The sequence below is a fragment of the Protopterus annectens genome, chromosome 4.part1 (assembly GCF_019279795.1).
Source record: "Protopterus annectens isolate FY-2018-M chromosome 4.part1, PAN1.0, whole genome shotgun sequence".
NCBI lineage: Eukaryota > Metazoa > Chordata > Ceratodontiformes > Protopteridae > Protopterus > Protopterus annectens.
The window spans coordinates 194,893,677-194,917,229 of NC_056734.1; the positions used below are offsets into that span (position 1 = coordinate 194,893,677).

A 23,553-nucleotide genomic window follows, 5' to 3' on the forward strand; every position below is an offset into this window, starting at 1 on the left:
TGAAGGTATGCACAGAACTCCAAGTGGCTGCTTCCAAAATATCCTTGATAGGAACTCCTCTGAGAAAGGCTGCAGAGGTGGCTGTGGCCCTGGTGGAATGAGTTCTAATGCCTGTAGGTACAGTTTTGCCATGAAAGGAATAGCAAAAGCGTATCCAGTGGGCTATCCATTTTGAGACTGTCTGTGGATGTCCAAGGAATGTAGTCATCTCTTCCCTTTGTTTTGAGGATTAGGATAAAAGGTAGGTAAATGTATGGCCTGATTTAAAGCTACCCTGGATACCACTTTAGGCATAAAGGACGGGTTGGTTCGTAAGGAAACTCTGTCCTGATGGAAGATGATAAAAGGCTGGACAGCCATGAGAGCCTGTAGTTCTGAAACTCTACGAGCTGAGGTGATAGCCAGAAGGAAAGCTGTTTTCCAGGACAAATATTGCAGATCTGATGAGGCAGCTGGCTCAAAGGGAGGCAAGGTCAGTTTTTCCAGAATGAAATTAAGATCCCAAGCAGGTATTGGTCGTTTCCTTGGAGGTCTTAAATTCTTAGCCCCTCTGAGGAACTGTCTTAAGAGAGGGTGAGAGAATAAAGGTGGATCAGTGTTGTATTCTGCAGAAATGGCTGAGGCATGGATTTTGATGGAGGAGAAAAAGTCCACTGCTTAGCAGTTCAGCCAAATATTGTAGTATTTGAGGTAAATTCAGTTTTCCAGGATCCTGGCTCTTTTTCTCATTCCAGACACAAAAACGTTTCCATTTTGCGGAGTAAGCTTTTCTAGTTGATGGCCTTCTGGCCTCCAAAATGACATCCTGCACCTCCTTGGAGAGTAGGGCCTGTTGTGATGCTAAGGAATCTTTCATGCGGCTAGATTGAGTGTTTTTAGCTGGCTGTGAAGAGTTTTGAAGCTGTGCTGAGTCAGAAGAAGAGGCATTAGAGGCAGGGTCCATGGTGGGGAATGCGTCAGGCTCCTCAGGAGTGGGTACCAGTGTTGCCTTGGCCAGTCCGGAGCAATGAGAATCATCTTTGGTCTGTCTGCTCTGGTCTTCAATAGAACTTTGGGCAGCAGAGGAAGAGGTGGGAAGGCATAAACTGTCATTGATGTCCAACTGAAAGAGAGAGCGTTCACTCTCCAGGCCTTTGGATGGAAGATCCTTGAGCAGAATTTTGTCAATTGATGATTTTTGTGGGAGGCAAAGAGATTTATGTCTGGCCTTCCCCATTCTTGGATTATTTCAGTAAAAACTTTTGGATGCAATTTCCATTCGTGTGGATCTGTCATATCCCTGCTTAGGTTGTCTGCCAGCGTGTTTTCCTTGCCTGGCAAGTACTGTGCTTGTAGTTCCATTTGTAAGTCCATGGCCATGTTCCAAAGTGACATGGCCAGTCTGCACAGGGGGTAAGAATGTGTTCCTCCCTGTTTGTTTATGTACCACATAACTGTGGTGTTGCCCGTTCTTATCAATAGTTGGCCTGGTTGTAGAAGGTCCTTGAAAGCTATAATAGCATTTATTACTGCTAGCATTTCTTTTTGATTGATGTGCAGGTGCTTTTCTTTTTGGGACCATTTGCCCTGAATGCACCGTTCTGTCATGTGCGCCCCCCAGGCGTAGTCCGAGGCGTCTGTTGTGATGACTTGATTTGCTTGAGGCTTGCTGAATGGAAGACCTGTGTTTGTTTGGCATGCTTGAGCCCACCACAGAAATTCCTTTTGCAGACATGGAATTAGTGGTATTATTGTTTCCAAACTGTGGCTGTGTTGAGACCATATGTTTTCAGGTACCATTGTAGTTTCCTCATATGCAGCCTTGCACATGGGATTAGTAAGATGCAAGATGCCATGAATCCCAGAGCCTGCAGGATTTTCCTTGCAGTCAGCCTGGTGTAATTTGCTAGTGTTCTGAAGTATTGAATTAGTTGCCCCTGCTTCTCTGGCGTGAGGTAGGCCATCTGGGTGTTTGTGTCCAAATTGGCACCCAGGAAAATTATCTTCCGAGAGGGTATCAGCCTTGATTTCTTTTTGTTGACTGTGTATCCCAGAGAGTTCAATAACATTATTACATAAGCCAGATGTTTCAGTAGAATGTGCTTGCTGTCCGCTTGGATCAGGCAGTCGTCCAGATAGGGGTATATCTGTATCCCTTGAAGTCTGCAGTAGGCAATTACTGATGCCAGGCATTTCGTGAATACTCTGGGCGCAGTAGATAAGCCAATGGGCAATGCAGAGAATTGATAATGGGTTGAACCTGCAAGAAATCTGAGGTACCTTCTGCAATTTTGTCTGATTGGGACATGCAGGTATGCCTCCTTGAGGTCCAATGTTACCAGCCAAGACTCCTTGCCCAGCATGGGAAGAAGTTGCTGTAGAGTGAGCATCTTGAATTTTGGTACGAGTAGAAATGTGTTTAGGATGGATAGGTCCAAAATAGGTCTCCAATCTTTACCCTTTCTTGTCACCAGAAATAGCCTGGAATAAAAACCTTGACCTTGTCCGGGCGTAGGTACCTCTTGAATAGCTTTCATGTTTATGAGCTCTGTAATTTGCCTTTGTGCCTCTGCCCTTTGATTGTGTGGCAGGTTTGGCATGCCTCTCATTTTTGGAAGGGTGTGAAAATGGAATTTGTAGCCTCTGTTTATAATGTCCAGGATCCATTTGTCCTTTGTGACAATATGCCAATTTTTTGAAAATAATGCCAGCTTTCCTCCTAAGGGGACTGCCATTTGAGACCTGGTTGGCATGCAAAGGGGAAAGTCATTGGGTTTGCTTTCTGAAAGATTGCGAGTTGCCCTCACCACCTCTTTGTGTAGGAGCTTGCCATTGTCTGCCTCTAAACGATCTTTGGGATTGTCCTCTGCCCCTCGGGCACCTGTATCTGCCTCTTTGGGGTCTGTCTGTGGCAGGAAAGGACCAGTTTTTGGAAGGCCAATTTCTACTAAAACGTGGGGGTTGAACCTGTAGAAATTCTTTCACAGTTTGCATTGATTTAGCCTTTTCCTCCATTTTCCTTAATACCTCCTCAGCATTAGCTCCAAATAGTACATCCTTTTGAAGAGGGGCGTCTAGTAATTTAGCTTTGACATGATCAGGCAAGGCTTGTTCCTTGAGCCAGGCATGCCTACGTATGACTGATCCTGTAACAGCAGCTGTACATGAGGCCTCTAGAGCATCAAAACCACATTGTAAGGTATGCTTACCCACTTGTTCTGTACTATGCATCAAATCCTGCAACTCCTTCAAGTCTGGTTGTTCAGGTTGTGACATTTTACTTTTCAATTGTGATAACAAAAACTGTTGGTATTTTAGCATATGAAACTGACAGTTTAAGGCCCTCATGGATAAGGTAGCCGAGGTATATACCTTTTTTCCCCACCTTTCTAAGGATCTGGAATCTCTCTCGGAAGGCAATGGATTTTTAGCAATGGAGGCCTTAACTCCCTTGGGGCCCTGTGAGATGGTTTCTGGGTCAGCAGCATGGCTTTTGTATAAAATTTGGTGCGAGTCAGGAACCCTGTAGTACCTGTCAGGCTTAACTGGAGCTGGAGGTAGAGAGTCCGGGTTAAGGCAGGCTTCCGAGTAAACATCATCTAGGATGTCCAAGACAGGAGGTATAGCCAGAGGCCTGTGCTGAGGTAGCAATAGAAATTCCCTGAGCCTTTTCTTGGAATCTGAATAATCTTGGCCTTCCCAGTGGAAGTGTTCCCTTAAGGTATGCAAAGTTTCCCCAAATGAGTAATCCTCAGGGGGATACAGAAGGATGGACTCCTCCATCAGAGTCTTCAAAGGGAGTAAGAATGTTCCTGATCATCAGAGTGCTCTGAAATAATGGAGCCCTGATCAGAGGAGGGGGAATCTTCCTCCACTCTGGGCCTTTTGTCCGGTGGGGGCTGAGAACCTCTGATAAGAGTAATTAAATCCTCAGCCATTTTAAGCATCTGTTTCTTAGGCATGGGGCCTGGAGATGGGCCCTGTGTAGCTGGTCTCTTAGAGTGCATGGTTGCTTTAGACTTTGTGAAAGCCTTGATGGAGAAAGAAGAGGAAGGTCTGAAGACACCTTGAGTGGAGGTGGACCTGTCCACATTCTGAGTTTCCTGTAGTCGGGGTGTGGGCCGAGGAGCCTGCGACCTCGGGCACAGGAGACACCGTCAAAGAAGCATCGTCGGTAGTCAGGGGCTGTGTAGGCGCCTCGCTGAGAACCGGACCACGTGTAGTCGGCTTTGGCGTGGTATTGGTAAAGGCCGCGGACCTCGTGTGTCGGTCCTTGTCTTTGCGTTTTTTAGACAAAACCGGAGTCGGAGTATCCGACGACATAGTATAGTTAAATGCTTTCCCAAAATAATGCTGGGCGAACTCCGCTCGACGCTTAATAGTGCGTTTGTTGAATGTAGCACAAAAGCGACAGACCGAGACGTCGTGTTCTGGGCCTAAACAAGGTATACAGAGGGAATGGAAATCCTTATGCGGTATTTGCTTCCCACAAGAAATACAATTATTAACTTTGTCTGACATCGGTCTGAGGCAAGAAAAGTTTCCCCAACGGGGTACTTAGCTTTTAAGAAGACTTCGGTTTCCAAATTTTCGTAATCTCAGGAGCTGGCCGACCGGCACTTGCGAACTGCTTCTGCTTCGGACACCGCGCGGCAAGAAAGTCTGAAGAAAATGGCGTTGGCTGGTTCCTTTATACCCCTGTCGCACTGACGTCAGGGAGGAGGCGACGACAACCGACGCCGGACCTAGACTTTGGAATTCGGCCGACCGAGGACCCGCCTGACATCAGGAGAACCCATCTGTTATGACTGCAGCTGTATGCACGATGAACATCCCTGGTTACGCGGACCCCCTCTGTCCCGACAGGGGCGTCTTTCCTCTGCCTCTACGGGAGAACTCGGCCTGTGTGTCACGGAAAGGACCCTGAGACTTTTTGTGCCATATCTTTCCACTCTTCTGGTTTCTGGAGAAAGCACGTTGAGGGGAAGAATAACGGACACCTACAGCAGAAAAAGTCTTACTGTCCTGTTAACATCTGGCCAGTGTGCTTTTAACTTTGGGCCCAAACAATGAAGAGGCTTCAATGGGAGCGTTGAGAAAGGAAGCCTTGAAGGGTTCCGCGAAATTACATAAGTGCATCCAGGCGTGCCGTCTCAAAACAACGCCTGAACTCGCCACTCTAGCTGCTCCTTCTGAAGCGTGAGATATCAGGCGCATGGAGGAGTTTGATATCGATTCAATGGTAGCCAGCTGAGAGGCCACTTTGTCATGGACCTCATCAGACACTGTGCCAGCCAAAGTTTCAGAGAGCTCAGATACTAAATCCCTTTGAAGCCTGAAGTGTGCCATATAATTCAGGGACCTGATTGCAAAGGTCGCTGATGCAAAAGTGCGCTTCCCTATTCTGTCCAGAGCCCATGACTCTTTGTTGGGCAGATGGACAGTCTGGCTTTCTTCTTCCGCCAGGTCTTTCTTGGTTGCGGCCGCCACCACCAGAGCATCTACAGGAAGACCTTTGGACCAATGGGGGTCAGTAACAGGAGAGGACAAAATTTTATCTGACCTCCCGGGAATGGCCTCAATGGTGTCAGGAGCCTTCCACACATGCTGCATGACGAGCCGGACCAGTTCGTCGGCAGGTGGAGTAACCCAGGAGGTAGGGGGCTGGGCGCGAAAAGCCTGCAGGAACACAAACTCTTCAGAGGTCAGGTTAGAGGGCTGCCAGTCACCTCTTTGTTTAAGGATTTCGAGAATATCACCAAAGGATACCTCAGAGGGTGAGCGAGGGGACCCTTCCCCATCATCAAAGTCGGTGTCTTCAGTGAGGGACTCCTCTGTGGAGTCCATGTGCTTCCTCTTGCACAAGCTTTTGCGATGAACTTCCTCAGAGGGAGAAAGCTGGGGAAGACAATGCAAAAGGGGTTTCCTGTGGGAGTACATCCTGAGGCCCTTGTGCCTGCTGTCCACTAGGAGCGACTTGTGTACATAGTGATCCAGAGGAGGGCGGGGAGACTGACAGCACGGTATCGTCAGCAGACGCCAAAGCCTTCTCCATTAGTTGGAAGGCCGGTTCACCTGAAGAGGGGTGAATGTCATGGACAGGGGTCACCCCTCCCCTAAGTGACTCAGCCTGCCGACTCGGAGTCCCTGGATGGCTGTGAAACGCCAAATTATGTACACTACAGCTAACATCCTGGGTCGTAGCAAAACTCTCCTGCCACGAAGGCAACTGCAGTTCCTTAGTGAGGTCCATAAAGGGAACCGTAGAGGGGGAAGACTGTGCTATATCAAGGGGCTTCAAAGGCAATGAAGGAAAAGAATAAGTAGGGGTCTTTGGCAAAGGGTGATCACCTCCCAAGGAAGGATAGGTCCTGAGGGGTGGGATACCTCTGGCCAAAAGCACTTGATCCACAAGATGCAACACGTTGTGTTCAGAGAGACTTCTAGTGGATTTCACGGACACGGCTGAGGGGGAGTCAGGTCTATCCACAGATGGGAAAAGCTTGGTGCTCACATCACCAGTCTGCACTGAAAATAAAGGTGCCGTAAGAGACTGTACTACAGGTGTCTGCACAGAGGAAATCATCGGTGCCAAAGTCATGGTCTGCACCGACAGTAAGGTCGGTGCCGAAGTGGTTGTCGGTGCCGAGACTGGGACCGAAAAAATTGGTGTCAGTAAGTGACTTGTCGGTTCCGGGTAAAGTATCGGAGCCGATGTGGTTACAGTCTGCGCCAACAGAATAGTCGGTGCCAGTAGAGAGTTCTGAACAGAGGAGCCCCTTTGTACAGATACAGTAAAGGGCACACTAGCCGGTACCTAAGTCACAGATGGCGCCGATGGCCTCGGTGCCAAGGGTGTAGGCACCGAAAGCACTGAAGCCGAAACAGTCAGATCCAAAGTAGAAAGCTTAGCTTTCTTGGGTCTCAGTTGATGGGAGTCCCCAACCGGGGACGAAGGAAGAGATTTGGCTTTTGAAAGATCAACAGTCTTTTTCTGATGGGATCTTGGAGGGGTTGAAGCCTCCAACCCAGAAACAGCATCTGAAAAAGGAGATTTGAGTAGCCCTTTCAGCAACAATTTATTTTTCCTCTCGATCAACGCCCTGTTATAGAAGTTCTTACAAATTCCACAGGGCAAATCAACTGATAAATGAGGCACACCCAAACAATAGACACACAGAGAATGTGCATATGAAGTAGGTAATTTATGTCCACAATCTGAACATCTCTTAAATCCTGGACTACCTTTTTTTATCCATGATAGAAAAGAATGAAATGAGAGAAAATACCAGCAATGGTACAAGAAATACCCGAAGGTAAAGAAGAAAAGGGGTCTACCAACGATGGTATAGAAAAAATACCTCTCGGTAAAAGACTGAGTAAGAAGAGATGGTCGCTAAATGCGATAAGGTAAGAGAAAACAATTTAGAAACTTTTCTGAGAGAAAAAGATATTTCAGACTAGAATGACAAAAAATATTGTACTTAGCTCAAGCGAAGAAGCCTGACACGACCAAATGGCGACACGGCAAACGAAATCTGAGGTAACAGGGATAAGGGAATTCCAGGTAAGATTTTTAGCTCAAGAGTTTGTAGCTGACGCGAGCTTGGAAGATGACCGGCTCGGTTCCGAGGTCAGAACAGATACCCGTACGTAAGGAATGAATAAGGATTAACAATTATCAGATCAGAAATTTCAGAATCCTGATCAAAAGAATCAGAAGGAAAATAAGTTCTAGGTCTCTTAGAGGGTGAAGGCTGGCTTCCCCTAATTAAAGTCATTAGGTCTTCATCCATTCTTATAATTTGTTTTTTAGGCATATGGGCCTGACCATGCAGTTTGGATGTCGGTTTTCTAGGCGTGGGTCGAGTTTTAGGCCTTGAAGAAGAAGATGGCATCGGTCTGAAATGCAAGTCAGTAGGCCTGAATACACCCTAAGAAGCCAGTGCCTGCACAGCGGCTCCAGACCCATCCAAAGTAGAGACATCCGCAGGTTCCATAGTCTAAGAAGCATCTCACGGCATACCGGACTCCGAATGGGTCTTAGTAGAGGCCTGCGAATGTGAAGTAGCGGGTATCAGGGGCTGCAAAAGCGCCTCACTGACTACCGGTGAACGGAAGCATCGTCGGCAGCTTTGGACCTATGCGGTCCGTCTCTGTGTTTATCTTTACGTTTTTCCGGAATGTCAGTAGTCGGATGGCTTACCGAAGCCATTTCTGGATAGTTAAACCAAGTACCAAAATAATTTGCTGCAAAAAGGAACCAACGAATAGTTCAGGGGTTGAATAAGGCACAAAATAAACAGCGAGGGACGTCGTGGTCTGGGCCTAAGCAAGGAATGCAGTATGAATGAAAATCTTTATGAGGTATTTGCTTTCCACAGGTAATACAATTGTTAACTTTTACTGACATCGGTTAACAGCAAGAAAAAGGATCCCCAATGGGATACTTAGCTTTTTTGAAGACTTCAGTTCTGAAACTCGAAAATGAAAATTTCAGGAGTCAGACGACCAGCACTTGCGAACTGCATCTGCTTCGGGCACCGTGCGGCAAGAAAGACTGATGTAATGGTGTTGGCTGCATGTTTTATACCCCTGACGACCTGACGTCATGGAAGAAGAGGCAGCATCTGATGCAGGAATCCAAGACTTTGATATTCAGGCCGGCTGAGGGCTACCTGCAGGCAGATAACCCAAATGTAATGACTGCTACAGTGAAACACGAAGAACATCAAAACAAATGTAAAACGTATGCCATGTATCTATGAGGATTTAAAATTATTAATAAAAAAAATGGTATTTTTTGGGGCCTCCTAAATGAGGCCTCTGACTTTCAGGCCTGAAGAAGGAAAGGTAGTGCATTCCAAAGATGAGGTTCCTGGTAGGCAAAGAACACCAATCAGACATCTCAAGGCATATCATTGGAACCACATGAAGAGTCTCACTAGCTGAACTAAGCAAGCATGATGGGGACTAATATCAGAATTCTGTACCCATTGAAGTCTAACAAAGTCAATGTCACTGCAACCAAGGTACAGAGCACTGCACTTGTCCAGCTGAGAAGATTAACATGAGTGAATAACTTGTAGGTTCTGAGTGACAGAAAGGATACTTTATGTTGGAGATGCTCCTGACATGAAACCCATATTACCTAGGAACACAGAGATCTCATACCTGAGAAACAAACTCAAGTCTATTCACTCTCAATAAAAAAATGAGGGACAGGGTGGGTAGTAAGCCTGCAAGGATGTAGCAGGTAGTGGTACCAAAACAGCCACTGACTTTTGGTGGTTTAACCTAAGCTGACTACAATTCATCTAATCCGAGATAATGTACAGCTTTCAAGGATGGAAAAGTGAAACATTTGCTCCTGAGTAAAAGGGAGGTAAATGTGGCCATCATTAGTGTAGTTGTGATATAGGTTCATAGGTAGGTACTATGCTATCGGCCCTGGGGCCTATATAAGCCTAGCCAAAAAAGTTCCCTGGCTTTCGCCACCTAAGAAAGTTATTTTCCTGTGCCCCTGTCTAGCAGAGCCACAAAAGTGACCCCCGGGTAGAATTTCCTACTTCCCATCCAATTGTCAAGATTTTGCTTAAAGAGAGCTAATGAGGAGCTTTGCTTGAGATGAATCAGTAGTCTGTTCTAGAGCATGGGAAGTCTCTGGGAAAGGAATCTATCCCTCCAGCATGTTCTGTTTATTGTGGTGGCAAGGTTTAGGTCCCTGGAGCGTGTGGCTCGGAGGGATTGGGGTTTCTTTAAGTGTAGCATGTCTAACAGATCTGGGTTTGACATAGCTTTGTATGTTAGGCAGAGGTCACCTCTGAGTAGGCGATAAGCGACAGAGTAGAGCTGGAGTTTTTTTGAGACAGTCGGCGTATGGCATCTGTTTGAGGCTGATAATCCTCTTAGTGAGGCATTTCTGTGGCCTTTCTAGTTGCTGTAGATGTCTTGCGATGTACATGCCAAACGGGGCATTGTACTCTATAATGGGTCTGATGAGGGATGAGTAGAGAGGAACAATGACCTCTTTTTCTCTGGAGGTGAACCCCTTTGTGATAAAGTGTGCCACGTAGAAGGATTTCCGGACTACTGTGGCGATATGATTATCAAAGGAGAGACTACTGTCTACCTGTGTCCCAAGGTCTCTTATCACACTTTCGGTTTTTAGTACGCTACCGCCTATGTGGTAGTTCATGGGTACAGTGTTTTTCCCAAAGGAGATGATGATGCACTTCTTGGCATTGAGCTTGAGGCCATGACTTTGATACCAAGCATCAGTCTCAGTGAGGCCCCTTTGTAGAATGTCCACATCATTAGGCAATTCTATTATGGCACCTAGTTTGCAGTAGTCTGCAAACTTTCTTAGCCAAAGACCTGCTGTATTAGCCTGGACTTCTGAGAAGTAGATGCCAAACAGGAGATCCACTTGTCACTGGACTGAAGTTGGATTTGGAGTCAGCTACTTTCACTGTGTGGGTTCAGTCAGTGAGCCAGCTGGCTACCCATCTTGTGACATGGGGATTTATGCCCAGTCTAGTGAGTTTATCTATAATTCCAGAGTGGGGGATGGCGTAGAAAGACTTGGCAAAGTCAACATAGGCTGTGTGCACCACCTTACCCTCGTCCACGGCTCTGGTGACTGCTTCAAAGAAGTCAATCAGGTTTAGGAGACTTGACCTACATTTTACAAACCCAAACTGAGTGGGGTCCAGAGTTTGGAGGTTACCTATGACCTTGTTTATAAGCTCAAAGATGATCCGTTCCATGGCCTTGCAGACCAGGCACATCAAGCTAATGGGGCGGTAGTTCCCAGGGACCATGGTGGTGCCCCCTTTGTGGAGTGGGACAACCGTCGCTGTGCGCCATTCAGTAGGCCCAAAGCCTGAAGTGAGGCTATGACTGAACATGGTACTTAGGTGGGGTGCCAGTTCATTCTGTAGTTCGTGCAGAATGCAGCCTGGGATGTTACCAGGTCCTTGGATGCTGTGTTCTTGGCTTCGGAGAGTGCGGTCTTTACTTGTGCAGCCGTGATTACAAGGGCTTTGCATTCTTCCGGTATAGTGATGAGCCTTTTGGGGGGTGAAGTTTGCACTGAACCTATATGCCAGGATGTTGGCAATATCAGTTGGAGAGTCTTGACATAGATGTAGAATGCTTTGTGGTTGTCTTTAGAATCAGTGGCAATTTTATTTTCGTAACTAGCTTTGGAGGATTTTATGAGGGATCTCAGCTTCTTACTGAGGCTGACCAGAGAGTTCCTGCAATCAGGGGATTTTACTCTTTTTTGCAAGAGCTTCTTCCTTCGGTTGTAGACTGTTTATGGCAGGGAACCACCAGATTTGGCTTCCTATTTTGGGGGGATAGCGTCTTGGTTCTGCTGGGGATGGCAAGATCCATGCGCTCATGTATGTGCTTATACAGTGCATTTATATAAGCTTCAACAGTTGTACCTCTATTTTCCATCTGTATGGGTGTCGTGAAGCTTGTACCTTCTGTCTTAAGAAGCATGAAGTTGGCTTTGGAGAAGTTTTTTATGATGGTTTCCTTAATGGGGGGGTGAGGGCAGGATATTGATGTCTAGGGTGATTAGCTTTCGGTCAGATCTGACCAGCGAGGAGTTGACCTCTGACGTGGATCATCGGTTGCCCATAGTGGTAATGACCAGATCCAGGATATTGCTGCCCCTGGTGGAGGTATGGACAAGCTGATCCAGGGCATTGGAATTTATGAATTCCAGAAAGCATTGAGCAAGTAAGTACACAAGTAGTTTTCCCAGTTGATGGTGGGGTAATTGAAATTGCCCATTATTATAGTATTGGGCTATACCTTAATATTACCCAGTATATCAAGAAACGTGGAGTGGGCATCCTGGGGCATGGCGGGGATCCGTAACGAGCTACAACCTGGATTGCTGTCTTGCCCAGTGTTAGTTGCACTTGGATAATTTCGGATTCATTATGTTGAGCAACTAGCCTGGAGGTGTGGATATCCTTAATGAATATGGACACGCCTCCTCCTTTAGTGTTTGGGTCCAGGTTAGGTGGCCGAAAGGTGTGGTATGAGTTATAGCCTGGAAATGCAGGGGTGCTCTCTGGAACCTTGAACCAGGTCTCCATCATTACACAGATGTCGATGTTTTCCATTTTAAGGAGTGCCTCGAGTGAGTGCATTTTGAGATTTAGACTTCTAGCACTGAGAAGCATTACCCTCAGATTTTGCTTGCTCATACCTGCTACAGTGGTGAATTTGTCATTTGAACCTTGCCTAAAAAAGGCACTATAGGGGTGGCAAGAGCCTTAGCCAGTATCCAGAATCCCAGGGGCAACAGGTGCAGGCCATCTCTGGCAAAACATCATGGTCTGTCAATGTCCTCCCAGGCAGACAGGCACTGGATCCCTTAGAATGACACCAGAAGCTTAGCCAATTGTTGAAGTCAATCATTTTGTCCTTGTATTGCTGTATCATTCTAGATGATGGCAGGATGCTATTCAGGGCTAGGGTCATACCTGCCTGGGCTACATGATCTGAGAGCTCCTTCAGGTCTCTTTTCATGTAGTCCAGGGAGGTACGTCTCAGGTCATTCATACCAACATGGACAATGACAGAGTCATGCTTGTACTTGTTGTGTAGTGACCTGAGTGCTTGTGTTATGTGGTGGATTCTGGCACCCGACAAGCAGCTGACAGTAAGTTTCTCCTTGTTTAGCCAGGTGAGTGGGACATCAGTGTGCTTGACTATACAGTCACCTATGACTAGTGTGTTGGGTACGTTGTTTTGCCTTATGGGCTGTGGTTAAGTGGCACTCTGATTTTGTGGGCTATGTGTCATTTGGGTAGTATTGGGGGGTGGTGGTTGTTTGCGTTTCAGCTTTGGAGGTCTCTGTTGTTTGGGCAGATTTTTATTGAGATCCTCCGCAAATGTAGGTGTGTGTTTTGTGTTTCTATGTTTGGGTTTAGGTACTGTAGGTTTTGATGGATTATGTGTTGAGTGTGGTGTGGTGCAGGTGTTTACCTTCTCCTCATGACTGTCTAGTACAGTCTTGGCTGGAGAGAGCCTGGCTTCCAGTTTGGCTATACAAGTACATCTCTCACAGGTTGTAGTGTTGGGTGGTAGGAAGAGAGGGTCAGTGTACATGAGGCAATTGCCCCAAGATGCCCAGATTCATAGGTGGACAGGGGAAAATACCAGGAGCTGACCCTCAGACATGCCTGGATAGGTGCTTATTAATTTAAGTACTAAAAACTGTTTTCCTCCTAACAAGTGAGGAAAGTTGAGTGCTGCAGTAATTTGTAGATAATTTAGAGCTTGCAACGAGTTTTGAACAAGTGCTGAGCACAAGGAAACAGTTTTGAGTGCTAAAACTAGAAAACTGGCTAGTTCTAAGGGAAAATTAGAAGAGCAGACTTTTTGGCACCAGGAATAGTTTAACCCTAGTTAAAAGGCGCCGAGCGATGGGCAAAACCGCACAAACATGGGTTTTTAAACAGAAACATGAAAGGGATAGAAATAGCCCAAAATGGCCAGTAAAACTTCAGATTCTGAGTTGAAACCACTCCTCCAGCAACAGATAGGCTACTCAAAGTTCACCACTCTCTGATGAGCAGAGAAGCTTCCTTCTTTTTAAAATGTCATTTTTTTAATGGAACATATACTATGGAAAATACGGGATCAAAAACTGAAAGCTATGGAACCTTGCAACTCAGCAAATACAAGTAGGATGAATATATACCTGAAACAATTTATTGACACTGTCCCAAGGAAAAAGGCAAAATACATAATGACTGTGCAAGTAAAACCACACTGAATCTGCAAGCAATTAATAAACTACTATACGCAGTAGTTTTAGATGCACTCAATAGGTCAAGGAAGACCGGGACAAGAGACCACCTTTGATGCTCTCAGTATCAGAAGGCAATTAACTACCCACTGAAGAGTAGAATCCATGCTGCATATCACCTAAACCTGGAATGGCAAGGAACAGAGAGGAATATAACTGAATGCAAACCACTTCTTCTATAACCATACACAAAGAGAAGGTTTTAGGTGATATGGCAGTTTCAAGTTAGTGAAGATCTAGAGAAGACTTCTTAAGAGAAACATTTCTAAATCTCTTTAAGAAGAGATTGAGGAAAGAACACCCTTAAAAAGAAAGCAAAATCTAAGGATAACCCGTCCTAAAGACTCCAGACAAGACAGCACAAGTCCACTCTTTCAGGGCCATCCCACAAGTGGTACAACATAAAGCTAAAATCAACTTTATGATCTCATTCTGTTCAACATATGAACAAGTTTGAGAGGCCACCCAGTAAAAATCAGGTTTTAGAAGCAATTAATCAGGTAGAGAGTGATCAGACAATGACATTGGTTACAGTACCAAGTCATATATAACTATTGCCAGTTGGATCATCAACTCCAGAATACGGCTTAATATGAGCATCAGAGGAATCCAGAGTAAAGTCAAGGAGGAAATCAAAGATGACCCATATGCTAAATTCATCAGGATTTTCCATATTATGGGAGAGAGTAAATGGTGCGGTGGTGGTGCTGTGGTAGCGTTGTCGCCTCACAGTAAGACGTTGTCCTGTTCGATTCTCAGCTAGAGCGTCTTCTGTGTGGAGACATGTGTGAATGGGCGTACCTTCGTTGAAGGTTGTGCTTCAGGGCCGGCAACTCGGCATGTAAAAAATCTACTGCCAATCATTAGCAGACCGGGAAAAAGCCGAAAGATACAACAACATGGGAGAGAGTAAATGGTCTAATAGGAGAATCAAAAAACGTTTTGTTTCCACAAAGTTGGGTAGACCGTGTACGAGGAGAAAACACAATTCATTCCTGTTCCATGTACATATTCAGAGAATTTGCTGCTGTTATTGCCAATCTGACACATCTCAAACCAAATTAAAAAAAGTAGTTAATATTTCCCTAGCAGCACTGTATAAAACTAACCTGACAAGATAAAAGCTGACAAATGAGGTTTAAAACCGTCATCAACCCAGACTTCCCTAACAAATGGTAGGTCGAACTCATGCACCAAGTCCAAGACAATGCCCAGTTTACCGCACACCACCCTGATATTAAACATTTCCTGAAGATAGGTCACAGTACAGCATGTCTATGACTATCTTCTAACGTCAGACTAATGTTATAGGCCAAAGCCCTGAGATGGTGTACCAAGTGAAATATCAAAAAATGTTACAACTAATGACAAACTTAATACATACAAACAAGCAAAACAAGAATAATGGCAAAATGCCAAAAAGGACAAAAACAGAGCAATCCAAATAACACAGCAAATTACTGATGACAGATGAAAAAAGTAATAAAAACTGACTGGTAATAAGCAAACTGAAAAATAATACAGTCCAAGCGACATACATCAGATATTTCTTAAAGAATTCTTGAATTTCTGTATTCTATTGTCCATTAAAATGCAATTTATAATGACAAGATCAAGAAGAAAAATAGAAAATCACCAAAAATACTGTGGTGTTAAAAAACCTGACAAACAAACTTGTATTTACAAAACTATACTATACCCAGGTACCTCCATGTTCCACTCTCTCTTGTTGATGTTTTGTATTTGTCTGATAATAGCAATGTGTACCTCTCCCCTCTTAAATCACTGCTTGTAGCCACTTCCTCTTCCTTCCAGGACTCCTTTCATTGCACAATGTTGACCACGCATTTTCTATGTGACAAATTTGTTCATTTGCAATCAGTTTCTCCCTCTGCCTAATGCCAAAGATACAATGCAATCAAACACTCGATTATTCCAGACTAAACTCCTCTCCCCAGTTTGTACTAGAATGCCTTCTATTCAAAACCTCATTAATTTTCTGGTTATAATGAACATAATCCTGTCTTTCACCAGATATTATCATTTATCAATTCCTTTTTTAAAACAGGCAAGACACCAGTACTGTTAACAGGTCTACTATTAACAAGTCATTGCCATGCAATAGAATGCTTTCTTCACATCTTGCTTCCATTCCAAGATAAGCATTTCCTCAGACACCGACGGGTGAACGATGTGCATAGATTACTCCACAACTAAAGCACATTATCCCAAAAAGGACAAGGTATGGATCATTGACAAATAAAGCAAGGACCTTGGAAAGTGAACTGCTTTCATCCATCTTTGCAGCTCCTGCAATCAGATGGACAAGGAAGCTATATATACCCACTTCAAATGCAAATTACCTTCACAATTCAAAAATCCCAAACATTTCTAATCAGAACAAAATGTTCTTATACATGAAACAAAGACAAAACACAAAATTTACTAATCAATGCTACCCCTTACTTCATTCACTCACAATGGCTGCAGCTTTCAGAAAGCAATTACAAAACACAGCCCCTTTAACATACCCCCCCCCCCCATGACTCTGCCATGTACTGTTCTAGTACACTTTCATCTGATTTTAATACTTTCAAGCTAAGTGCCTGTCTTATACAAATACATTTAATTTTCTCTACCCTTTCAACTTTTCTGCAATAAATACACTTCTGGGCTTTTAACCTTAATTTTTTTTTTTTGCAGTCTTCTTTAACAATGCACGTCTCTCACAATTATTCACCTCACTCAGAATCACAAAATATTTTGGAAGGAGAGGAATGGGGTAGAGTGTGTAAAAAGATGGATAACTGTGATGTTACTAATAATGAACTGCTCAAGAGAATGCAACTGCCTTTATATAAAATCTACTTGTTTTATGTTTTGAATTTTTAGGACAGTTTAATACACTGTTCTGATCTTGCTACAAACATCGGCTATTCGCCTCAGTTTCTCTTCTTTCACATTTTTTACACAAATAGAGTAATACAGAAGTGAAGATGCAGCTGAATACATATTTTTTGCTTCCTTACCATAATTACACCAGTTTCATTGTTGGCCATCATGACAGAGACAAGGCAAGTGGTTGGTCTGACTGCTGAAATGACATCTTCAACTTCAGCTCGCCCACTTACTTTTGAGACAGGAACAAAGGTGACTTCTGTAAACAAAAGGGTCCAATAATCTGAGACAGCTGTAGTTTTAAGCAATGCAACAAATTAGCAAGTCTAACTCTAAGGAAGGGTGAGGTGGGAGCAGTCAGTCTTACTTGATTACTGTTCCTTAAAAAAGTACACAGTTCTACAACTACTAGAGTCTGTATGACATCAGGTACCCTTTGTGGGCAATGTTTCAAATTAAAAATAAACCAGATAAAAAGGACATGCCATCTCTCTCTCTCTCGTTTGCAACATTTACTGCTTTCATCTTTTTATTTTACAGACTTTTTCAGGTTTTCAAACTGATCCAATACAGATCCTTTATAGCCATGACCTGTACCACAATATCAGCAGTAAATGTAATATACCATTATTGTCCGGTTTTACTTGTACAGAAGAACGTTTGGATTCCATCCTCAGTTACATGAGAATTAGCTTAAGAAAAGTTAATCCTACAAAAATTGAGAACATTTTGAGCATATCTCTGTGGTGTAAAGGGATAAATTCCAACTTATGACTCAGATGACCACAGTTTGCTTAACTGCTTAGGCACTGAAATAGCTGGGAGTGGCTTATACCAGCTTACCCATCCTGAGAGGAAGGATCTGATAGTCCTGGTTCAACTAATTGTTCCCAAGCAGAAGAAGGCCTACATGACACCAGTAACCATAGGACCACAAAACATTGGCCTTTGCTCTGTAGAATCAACTACCAGACATGTGAGAAGCATGCCTCACACTTTTGTGCGTCCCTTTTACTATCATCAATTTAGTACAGTCCGCCTGAAACCAAAGGTAGATCAATATAAAATAACTTTACGAATAGTATATTGTGATACTTTCCAGTCTGTTTCAACTTCCTGCTGTTTATACATACATGTATTTTTAATATATTTCTGTTTCTGTGTATGTATTTGTTCTGTTTGTAAGATGTCTGGACTTTTTAAGCATTCTAAATTAAATTAAATAAAAATACATGGTTAGTTTGGATTAGTCAATTAAACAGCATATTTTGAAAGTAAATCAGAGTACCTGGAAAGGACCCACAAGAACACAAGTCAAACATGCAGGCTCCACAAAAACTGTAACCAATATCAGGACTGAACGCTGGACCTTCAAACTGTGGATCAGAAACCTTAACTGCTGAGGTACCATGCAACTTCAATAAGGCAGCTTCTTTCCAAAACAACTCAGTGATATGCCTATTTCACAAAAGAATAGAGCCTGGAGCTCTAAATTCATAGAAAAAATACCGATAGTTGTAGAAACTGATGGGGAAACAACATTATTCTTAGGTAAGAAATCAAGTCTCCGAAAGTAAATTGGCACAGAGACTTGCTACGATGACCACTGCCATGGGTATCAGAACTTATGTGACCAGTTATCCAGTATTAAAACACCACTGTTGTCTTTTTTTCAAGTACCATATTTGGCATCAGAAGAAATACATAGAGAAACAGACGATGGTTGAGATAAGAACCTTGACAGTCCATCTTAATAAAAAACTACATCTATGGAAGGAATGAAAGTGGATGAAAAAACATTCCAAACACCATCTTGTAGAATAAGTGCGGTAATAAAAATACATAAGTTTTCCAGGCATGGTAGCAGACATGGGGAATGGATTGCTGTCTGAAATGGTCAAAAGCTGCTGCTTCTCAGGAAAGCTGGAAAATCTGCTGCTGCTGCAGACTGAATTTCTTCTTTTCCTACCAACCTGTTTAAACTGTGCAGTGAAATGCACTGCATATCTGAGTCCACAAATATAAAACGTAATTAACAAGATCTTAACGGATCCTTACATTTACCGGTTTTGCTAAAGGCAGAATATTTTTGCTGAGTGGCATTTGTGATACATATATATTTATATTCCCGAGTGGTGGTTATGACAGTTACTGGATTATTATAGAACTGTACTTTAAAAACAATAAACACTGCTTGTATTTATTAGTATTGCAACTGATCACATATCAAGGTCAACTGTTTATTACTCTACTACACAATGAAACATTTAATTAGCTTCAGAAGGTACATATATAGTTGTACTTTTAATACATTTCTTACTGCTATCTACAATGGATATAAAAAATTTACACACCCTTATTAAAATGCCAGGTTTTTGTGATATAAAAAAATGAGACCACAATAAATCATTTCAAAACTTTTCCCACCTTTAATGTGACCTATAACATGTATAATTCAATTGAAAAACAAACAAATCTGTTAGGGGAAAAAATATAAAAAATAAAAAACGTACAATACGCTGGCTGCATAAGTGTGCACACCCTTAAACTAATACTTTGTTGAAGCACCTTTTGATTTAATTACAACATTCAGTCTTCTTGGGTAACAGTCTATCAGCATGGCACATCTTGAAATGGCAGTATTTGCCCACTCTTCCTTGCAAAAGTGCTCCAAATTTGTCAGATTGTGAGGGTATCTCTTGTGAACAGCCCTCTTCAGGTCACCCCACAGATTTCCTATTGGATTTAGGTCTGGGCTCTGGCTGGGCCATTCCAAAACTTTAATTTTCTTCTGGTGAAGCCATTCTTTTGCTGATTTGGATGTATGCTTGGGGTCACTGTCGTGTTGAAAGGTGAAATTCCTCTTCATCTTCAGCATTCTAGCAGACACCTGAAGGTTTTGGGCCAAAAGTGACGGGCATTTGGAACTGTTCATAATTCCCTCTACCTTGACTAAAGCCCCAGTTCCAGCTGAAGAAAAGCAATCCCAAAGCATGATACTGCCACCACCATGCTTTACCGTGGGGATGGTGTTTTTTTGGTGATGGGAAGCGTTGTATTTGCGCCAAACGTACCTCTTGGAATTGTGGCCAGAAAGTTCAACCTTGCTCATCAGACCATAACACATTTTCCCACATGCTTTTGGGAGACTTGATGTATTGCTTTGCAAATTTTAGCTGGGCCTGGATGTTTTTCTGTGTAAGAAAAGACATCCGTCTTGCAACCCTACCCCATAGTCCAGACATATGGAGAATACAGGAGATTGTTGTCACGTAGTACACAACCAGTACTTGCCAGAAATTCCTGCAGCTCCTTCAGTATTGCTGTAGGTCTCTTGACAGGCTCCCTGACCAGTTTTCGTCTCGTCTTTTCATCAATTTTGGAGGGACGTCCAGTTCTTTGCAACATTACTGTTATCCCATATTTTCTCCACTTTTTCATGACTGTCTTCACTGTGTTCCATGGTATATCCAATGCTGTGGAAATTTTTTTGTACCCTTCTCCTGACTGATACCTTTCAACAATGAGATCCCTCTGATGCTTTGTAAGCTCTCTGCAAACCATGGCTTTTGCTGTAGTAGGCTACTAGGACAGCTGAACTTTATTTGGGGTTAATCAGGGTCTCTTTAATTGATGGCAGTACCCAAGAAGACTGAATACTGTAATTAAAGCAAAAGGTGCTTCAACAAAGTATTAATTTAAAGGTGTGCACACACGAAAAAGTATTAGTTTAAGGGTGTGCAAACTTATGCAACCAGCATACTGTAGTTTTTTTTATTTTTTTTTTATATTAACAGATTTGTTGGTTTTTCAATTGAGTTGTAGAGGTTATAGATCACATTAAAGATGTGAAAATTCTGAAATGGATTTAGTGTGGTCTCATTTTTCTATACCACAAAAACCTGGCATTTTAACAGGGGTGAGTAAACTTTTTATATAAACTGTATAAACTATTTGAAATATTATAAAGTATACTGTTGACTGATTGATAGTTGTTGCAATAATGGACAATTTACACTGAGGCTGTATTAAAGAGTGGGATAAAATGTAAACCAGCTTTGGTGCTGATTATAGCTGGAATAAAAGACACCAAAGAAAAAGGGGTGGCTGAAAAATGGAAGTGGGCTGTTTATGGTGCAGCAGTATGGCTCAGAAAATTATGAGGCCTAGATGTGCATCAGACTGATATTTAAAGAAACTGAGTGTTTAAACTGTCATGATTAGTTTGTAAGGGTACAGAATTACTGAACCAGGATGACAATTCTGTGAGTACTTCAGGTTGTATGGATGGATACAAGGCAGGACAACTTGAGATGGTGCCAACAAACGTGATCAGTAAGAAGAAATGGTGTTAAGGGAAGGAATGTTACAGTTATCAGAAACACAGTGGGTTTACATTTTGTGAACTTCACTATGACACTGTACAGTATAAAGAATAAGTGGATAGTTTGGAAGCTGGAGAGTTAGAAGAAAACAGAGGTGAAATGTTGAAAATAAAATGTGAATAAAACATATGGAAGGGAGTTATAATATGCTGACATGTTTAGTCAGTTAACTAGTCTGCTGGCTATAATTCACAGGATTTATCATACTTTAAACTGCAGAGGGACCCCAGGCAAAAAACCTCGCAAAGATATTACAGGTAAGTTTTCAGTACACATCAAAATCGAAAATGCATACATTTACAGCAGGCTATACATTGGCATTTATAACATAGTTACTATAACTTAAGACCGTTCTAGCACAATCCAAGAATAACCAGGCAGTAAGCACAAGCCATAATATCATAAGTTACTAAGCCAAAGACTGTTAAGTTTTTACATTAGCAGTTATGCAATAATGGGGAATTTATACAGGTCTGTTAAGGAGTGAACTAAAAATATCAAGTAGGGTGTTTATAGTAGGATAACAGACAATGAGGGAACAGGTACATAGAAAATAATAAGGGGTTTCGTGACAATGGAATATGGTTATAACGGGAACCTGAAGTGTAATATGAAAAGGACAGTGTAGTGGGAAAAGTAGAGACTAAAAGCTATTCAAGAGACAAGGGTGAAACAGGGGAGCATTTTTGTACCGATATGCAGTGCGATAAATAAAAAGGAGGGAATCCCTATGAATAATGTATACTGTGCTACTGGGGAAAAAAGCTTTGAAGAATGGGAATGTCAGTAGTGCTTAAACCATGAACAGCTAGCCAAAATCAAGGGAGAAGTTGAACACAGTGACATTACTTATTCTGGAAAGTTCATAAAAAGAGTTACAGTGAAAAGCATGGAAGGTTCCTTTCAATAACTAAATGAAATATTATGAGAACTGCAATGTAGTAAGAAAAGTAAATAAAAGAACAGAACTGCATATTGTCTAACAACAAAACATGTTTACTGATTTCAGTGTTGCATATAAATATTTTAACAGTGTTATATAGTTTAGTGAGGATGATGATGGGGATGATAAGCAGAACCATATTTTATTTCATCACAGCGTCACAAATGCTAACTAAACAGTCACATGTTCCTTCAGAGCTGCATGGTGCAGAGATATGGGATAGGGGATCAGCAAAGAGTAGAGGATCAAGCAGTCATGATGAATAGGGAGATGGAAATGTCACCCCAATTTCAAGTGAGATGAGGTAGGGAGACAAATATTTCAGAGATATGATCTGACTGGAAACACTTTCAGAGGTAACAAAAATGTAGAGATGTTTTGAAAAATGCTTATGACAGAAGGAGCCATTAGCCACATTGGTCATGTCATTTATAATGCCCCATTAACGGACTCTATAGAAGTAGTTAAGAGTTCAGGATGCTTCAGGTGCCTTGCTGCCAAGGCATTTCCTTGTGGTACATTCGGTTGAGAACACATAGCTGAAGTGACATTTATCTGTAAAGAAATATGGCTGTTGCAAATTCCCTGTGGGCAAAGAGAAGCATGCACTGCCATGTCCACAGCTTTAATACCCAAGTGCATGGAACAGAAGAAGTTATGAGTGCTGTGCTCAGTGTACATTACATGCATATACAACTACAACATGCAACATGTAGAAGTGTACTATAGCATGGAGGAAATCCTGCATGTTACTGTAGTCACATTTATGCCCCAGTATGCATTTTGGAAAATACTCTCTAGAACTGTGAAGTGGGTAGTGGTCCACACACACCAATTATAAAAGCACTGTCCATTGTCCACTGCATTTTCCTCCCACTGACAAGCCCACTGGCCAGCCTGCTGCCAATGTTTGCCACATTGTCTGCTGTTCCATATTGCCTTATGGGCCAAGCACATTATTTTCTCCCTGTGCATTTGGTTACTGAAGTTGTGGAAATTTATTTTTTTTTATTTAACATTTGTTGACCGGGAAAGTCCGACTAGGTTCCACAGATCCTGTTTTCAGCAGAGGTCCGGGGAGAAATGCTCCAGATGCATGTCTTTAGAATGTAGGAGGAAACCGGAGTACCCGGAGAAAACCCACGCGAACGCAGGGAGAACATGCAAACTCCAAATGGCACCGCATTCTCCTCTATGCCCACAGGGACATTGCAACAGCCATATTTTTCAGCAGCTCAACACCACTTCAGCCATGTGTCCCCAACCAAATGTAACACAGGGAAATGTCTTGTTGTCTAGGTGCCTGAACCCATTCAGGAACTAGGAGTGATTTGTGATAAATGTAGCACATATTTTCTATAAGGCACTGTTTCTAGGGCTGATGAAGCTTAGAAAAAGAGGAACAAATAGTATGATGAATGGTTAGAAAGGTAGTGTACAGAAAGGTGATAAAGACCCACTTGAGAGTGTGGATGCACCCAGGATGTTAAAAGTGTTACAGCTTATGA

General features: G+C 42.8%; 1 protein-coding gene across 4 annotated transcripts in view; it reads right to left on the reverse strand.

Moving 5' to 3' along the window:
• The window catches only part of SCLY (selenocysteine lyase), a 999,372-nt gene that overhangs the window by 799,815 nt on the left and 176,004 nt on the right, over positions 1 to 23,553 (reverse strand). For all 4 annotated transcript variants that reach the window (XM_044070098.1, XM_044070095.1, XM_044070096.1 and 1 more), the window contains exon 6: positions 16,849 to 16,976. In XM_044070098.1, the coding sequence (XP_043926033.1) occupies positions 16,849 to 16,976 (128 nt within the window). The remainder of the gene's footprint in view (positions 1 to 16,848; positions 16,977 to 23,553) is intronic.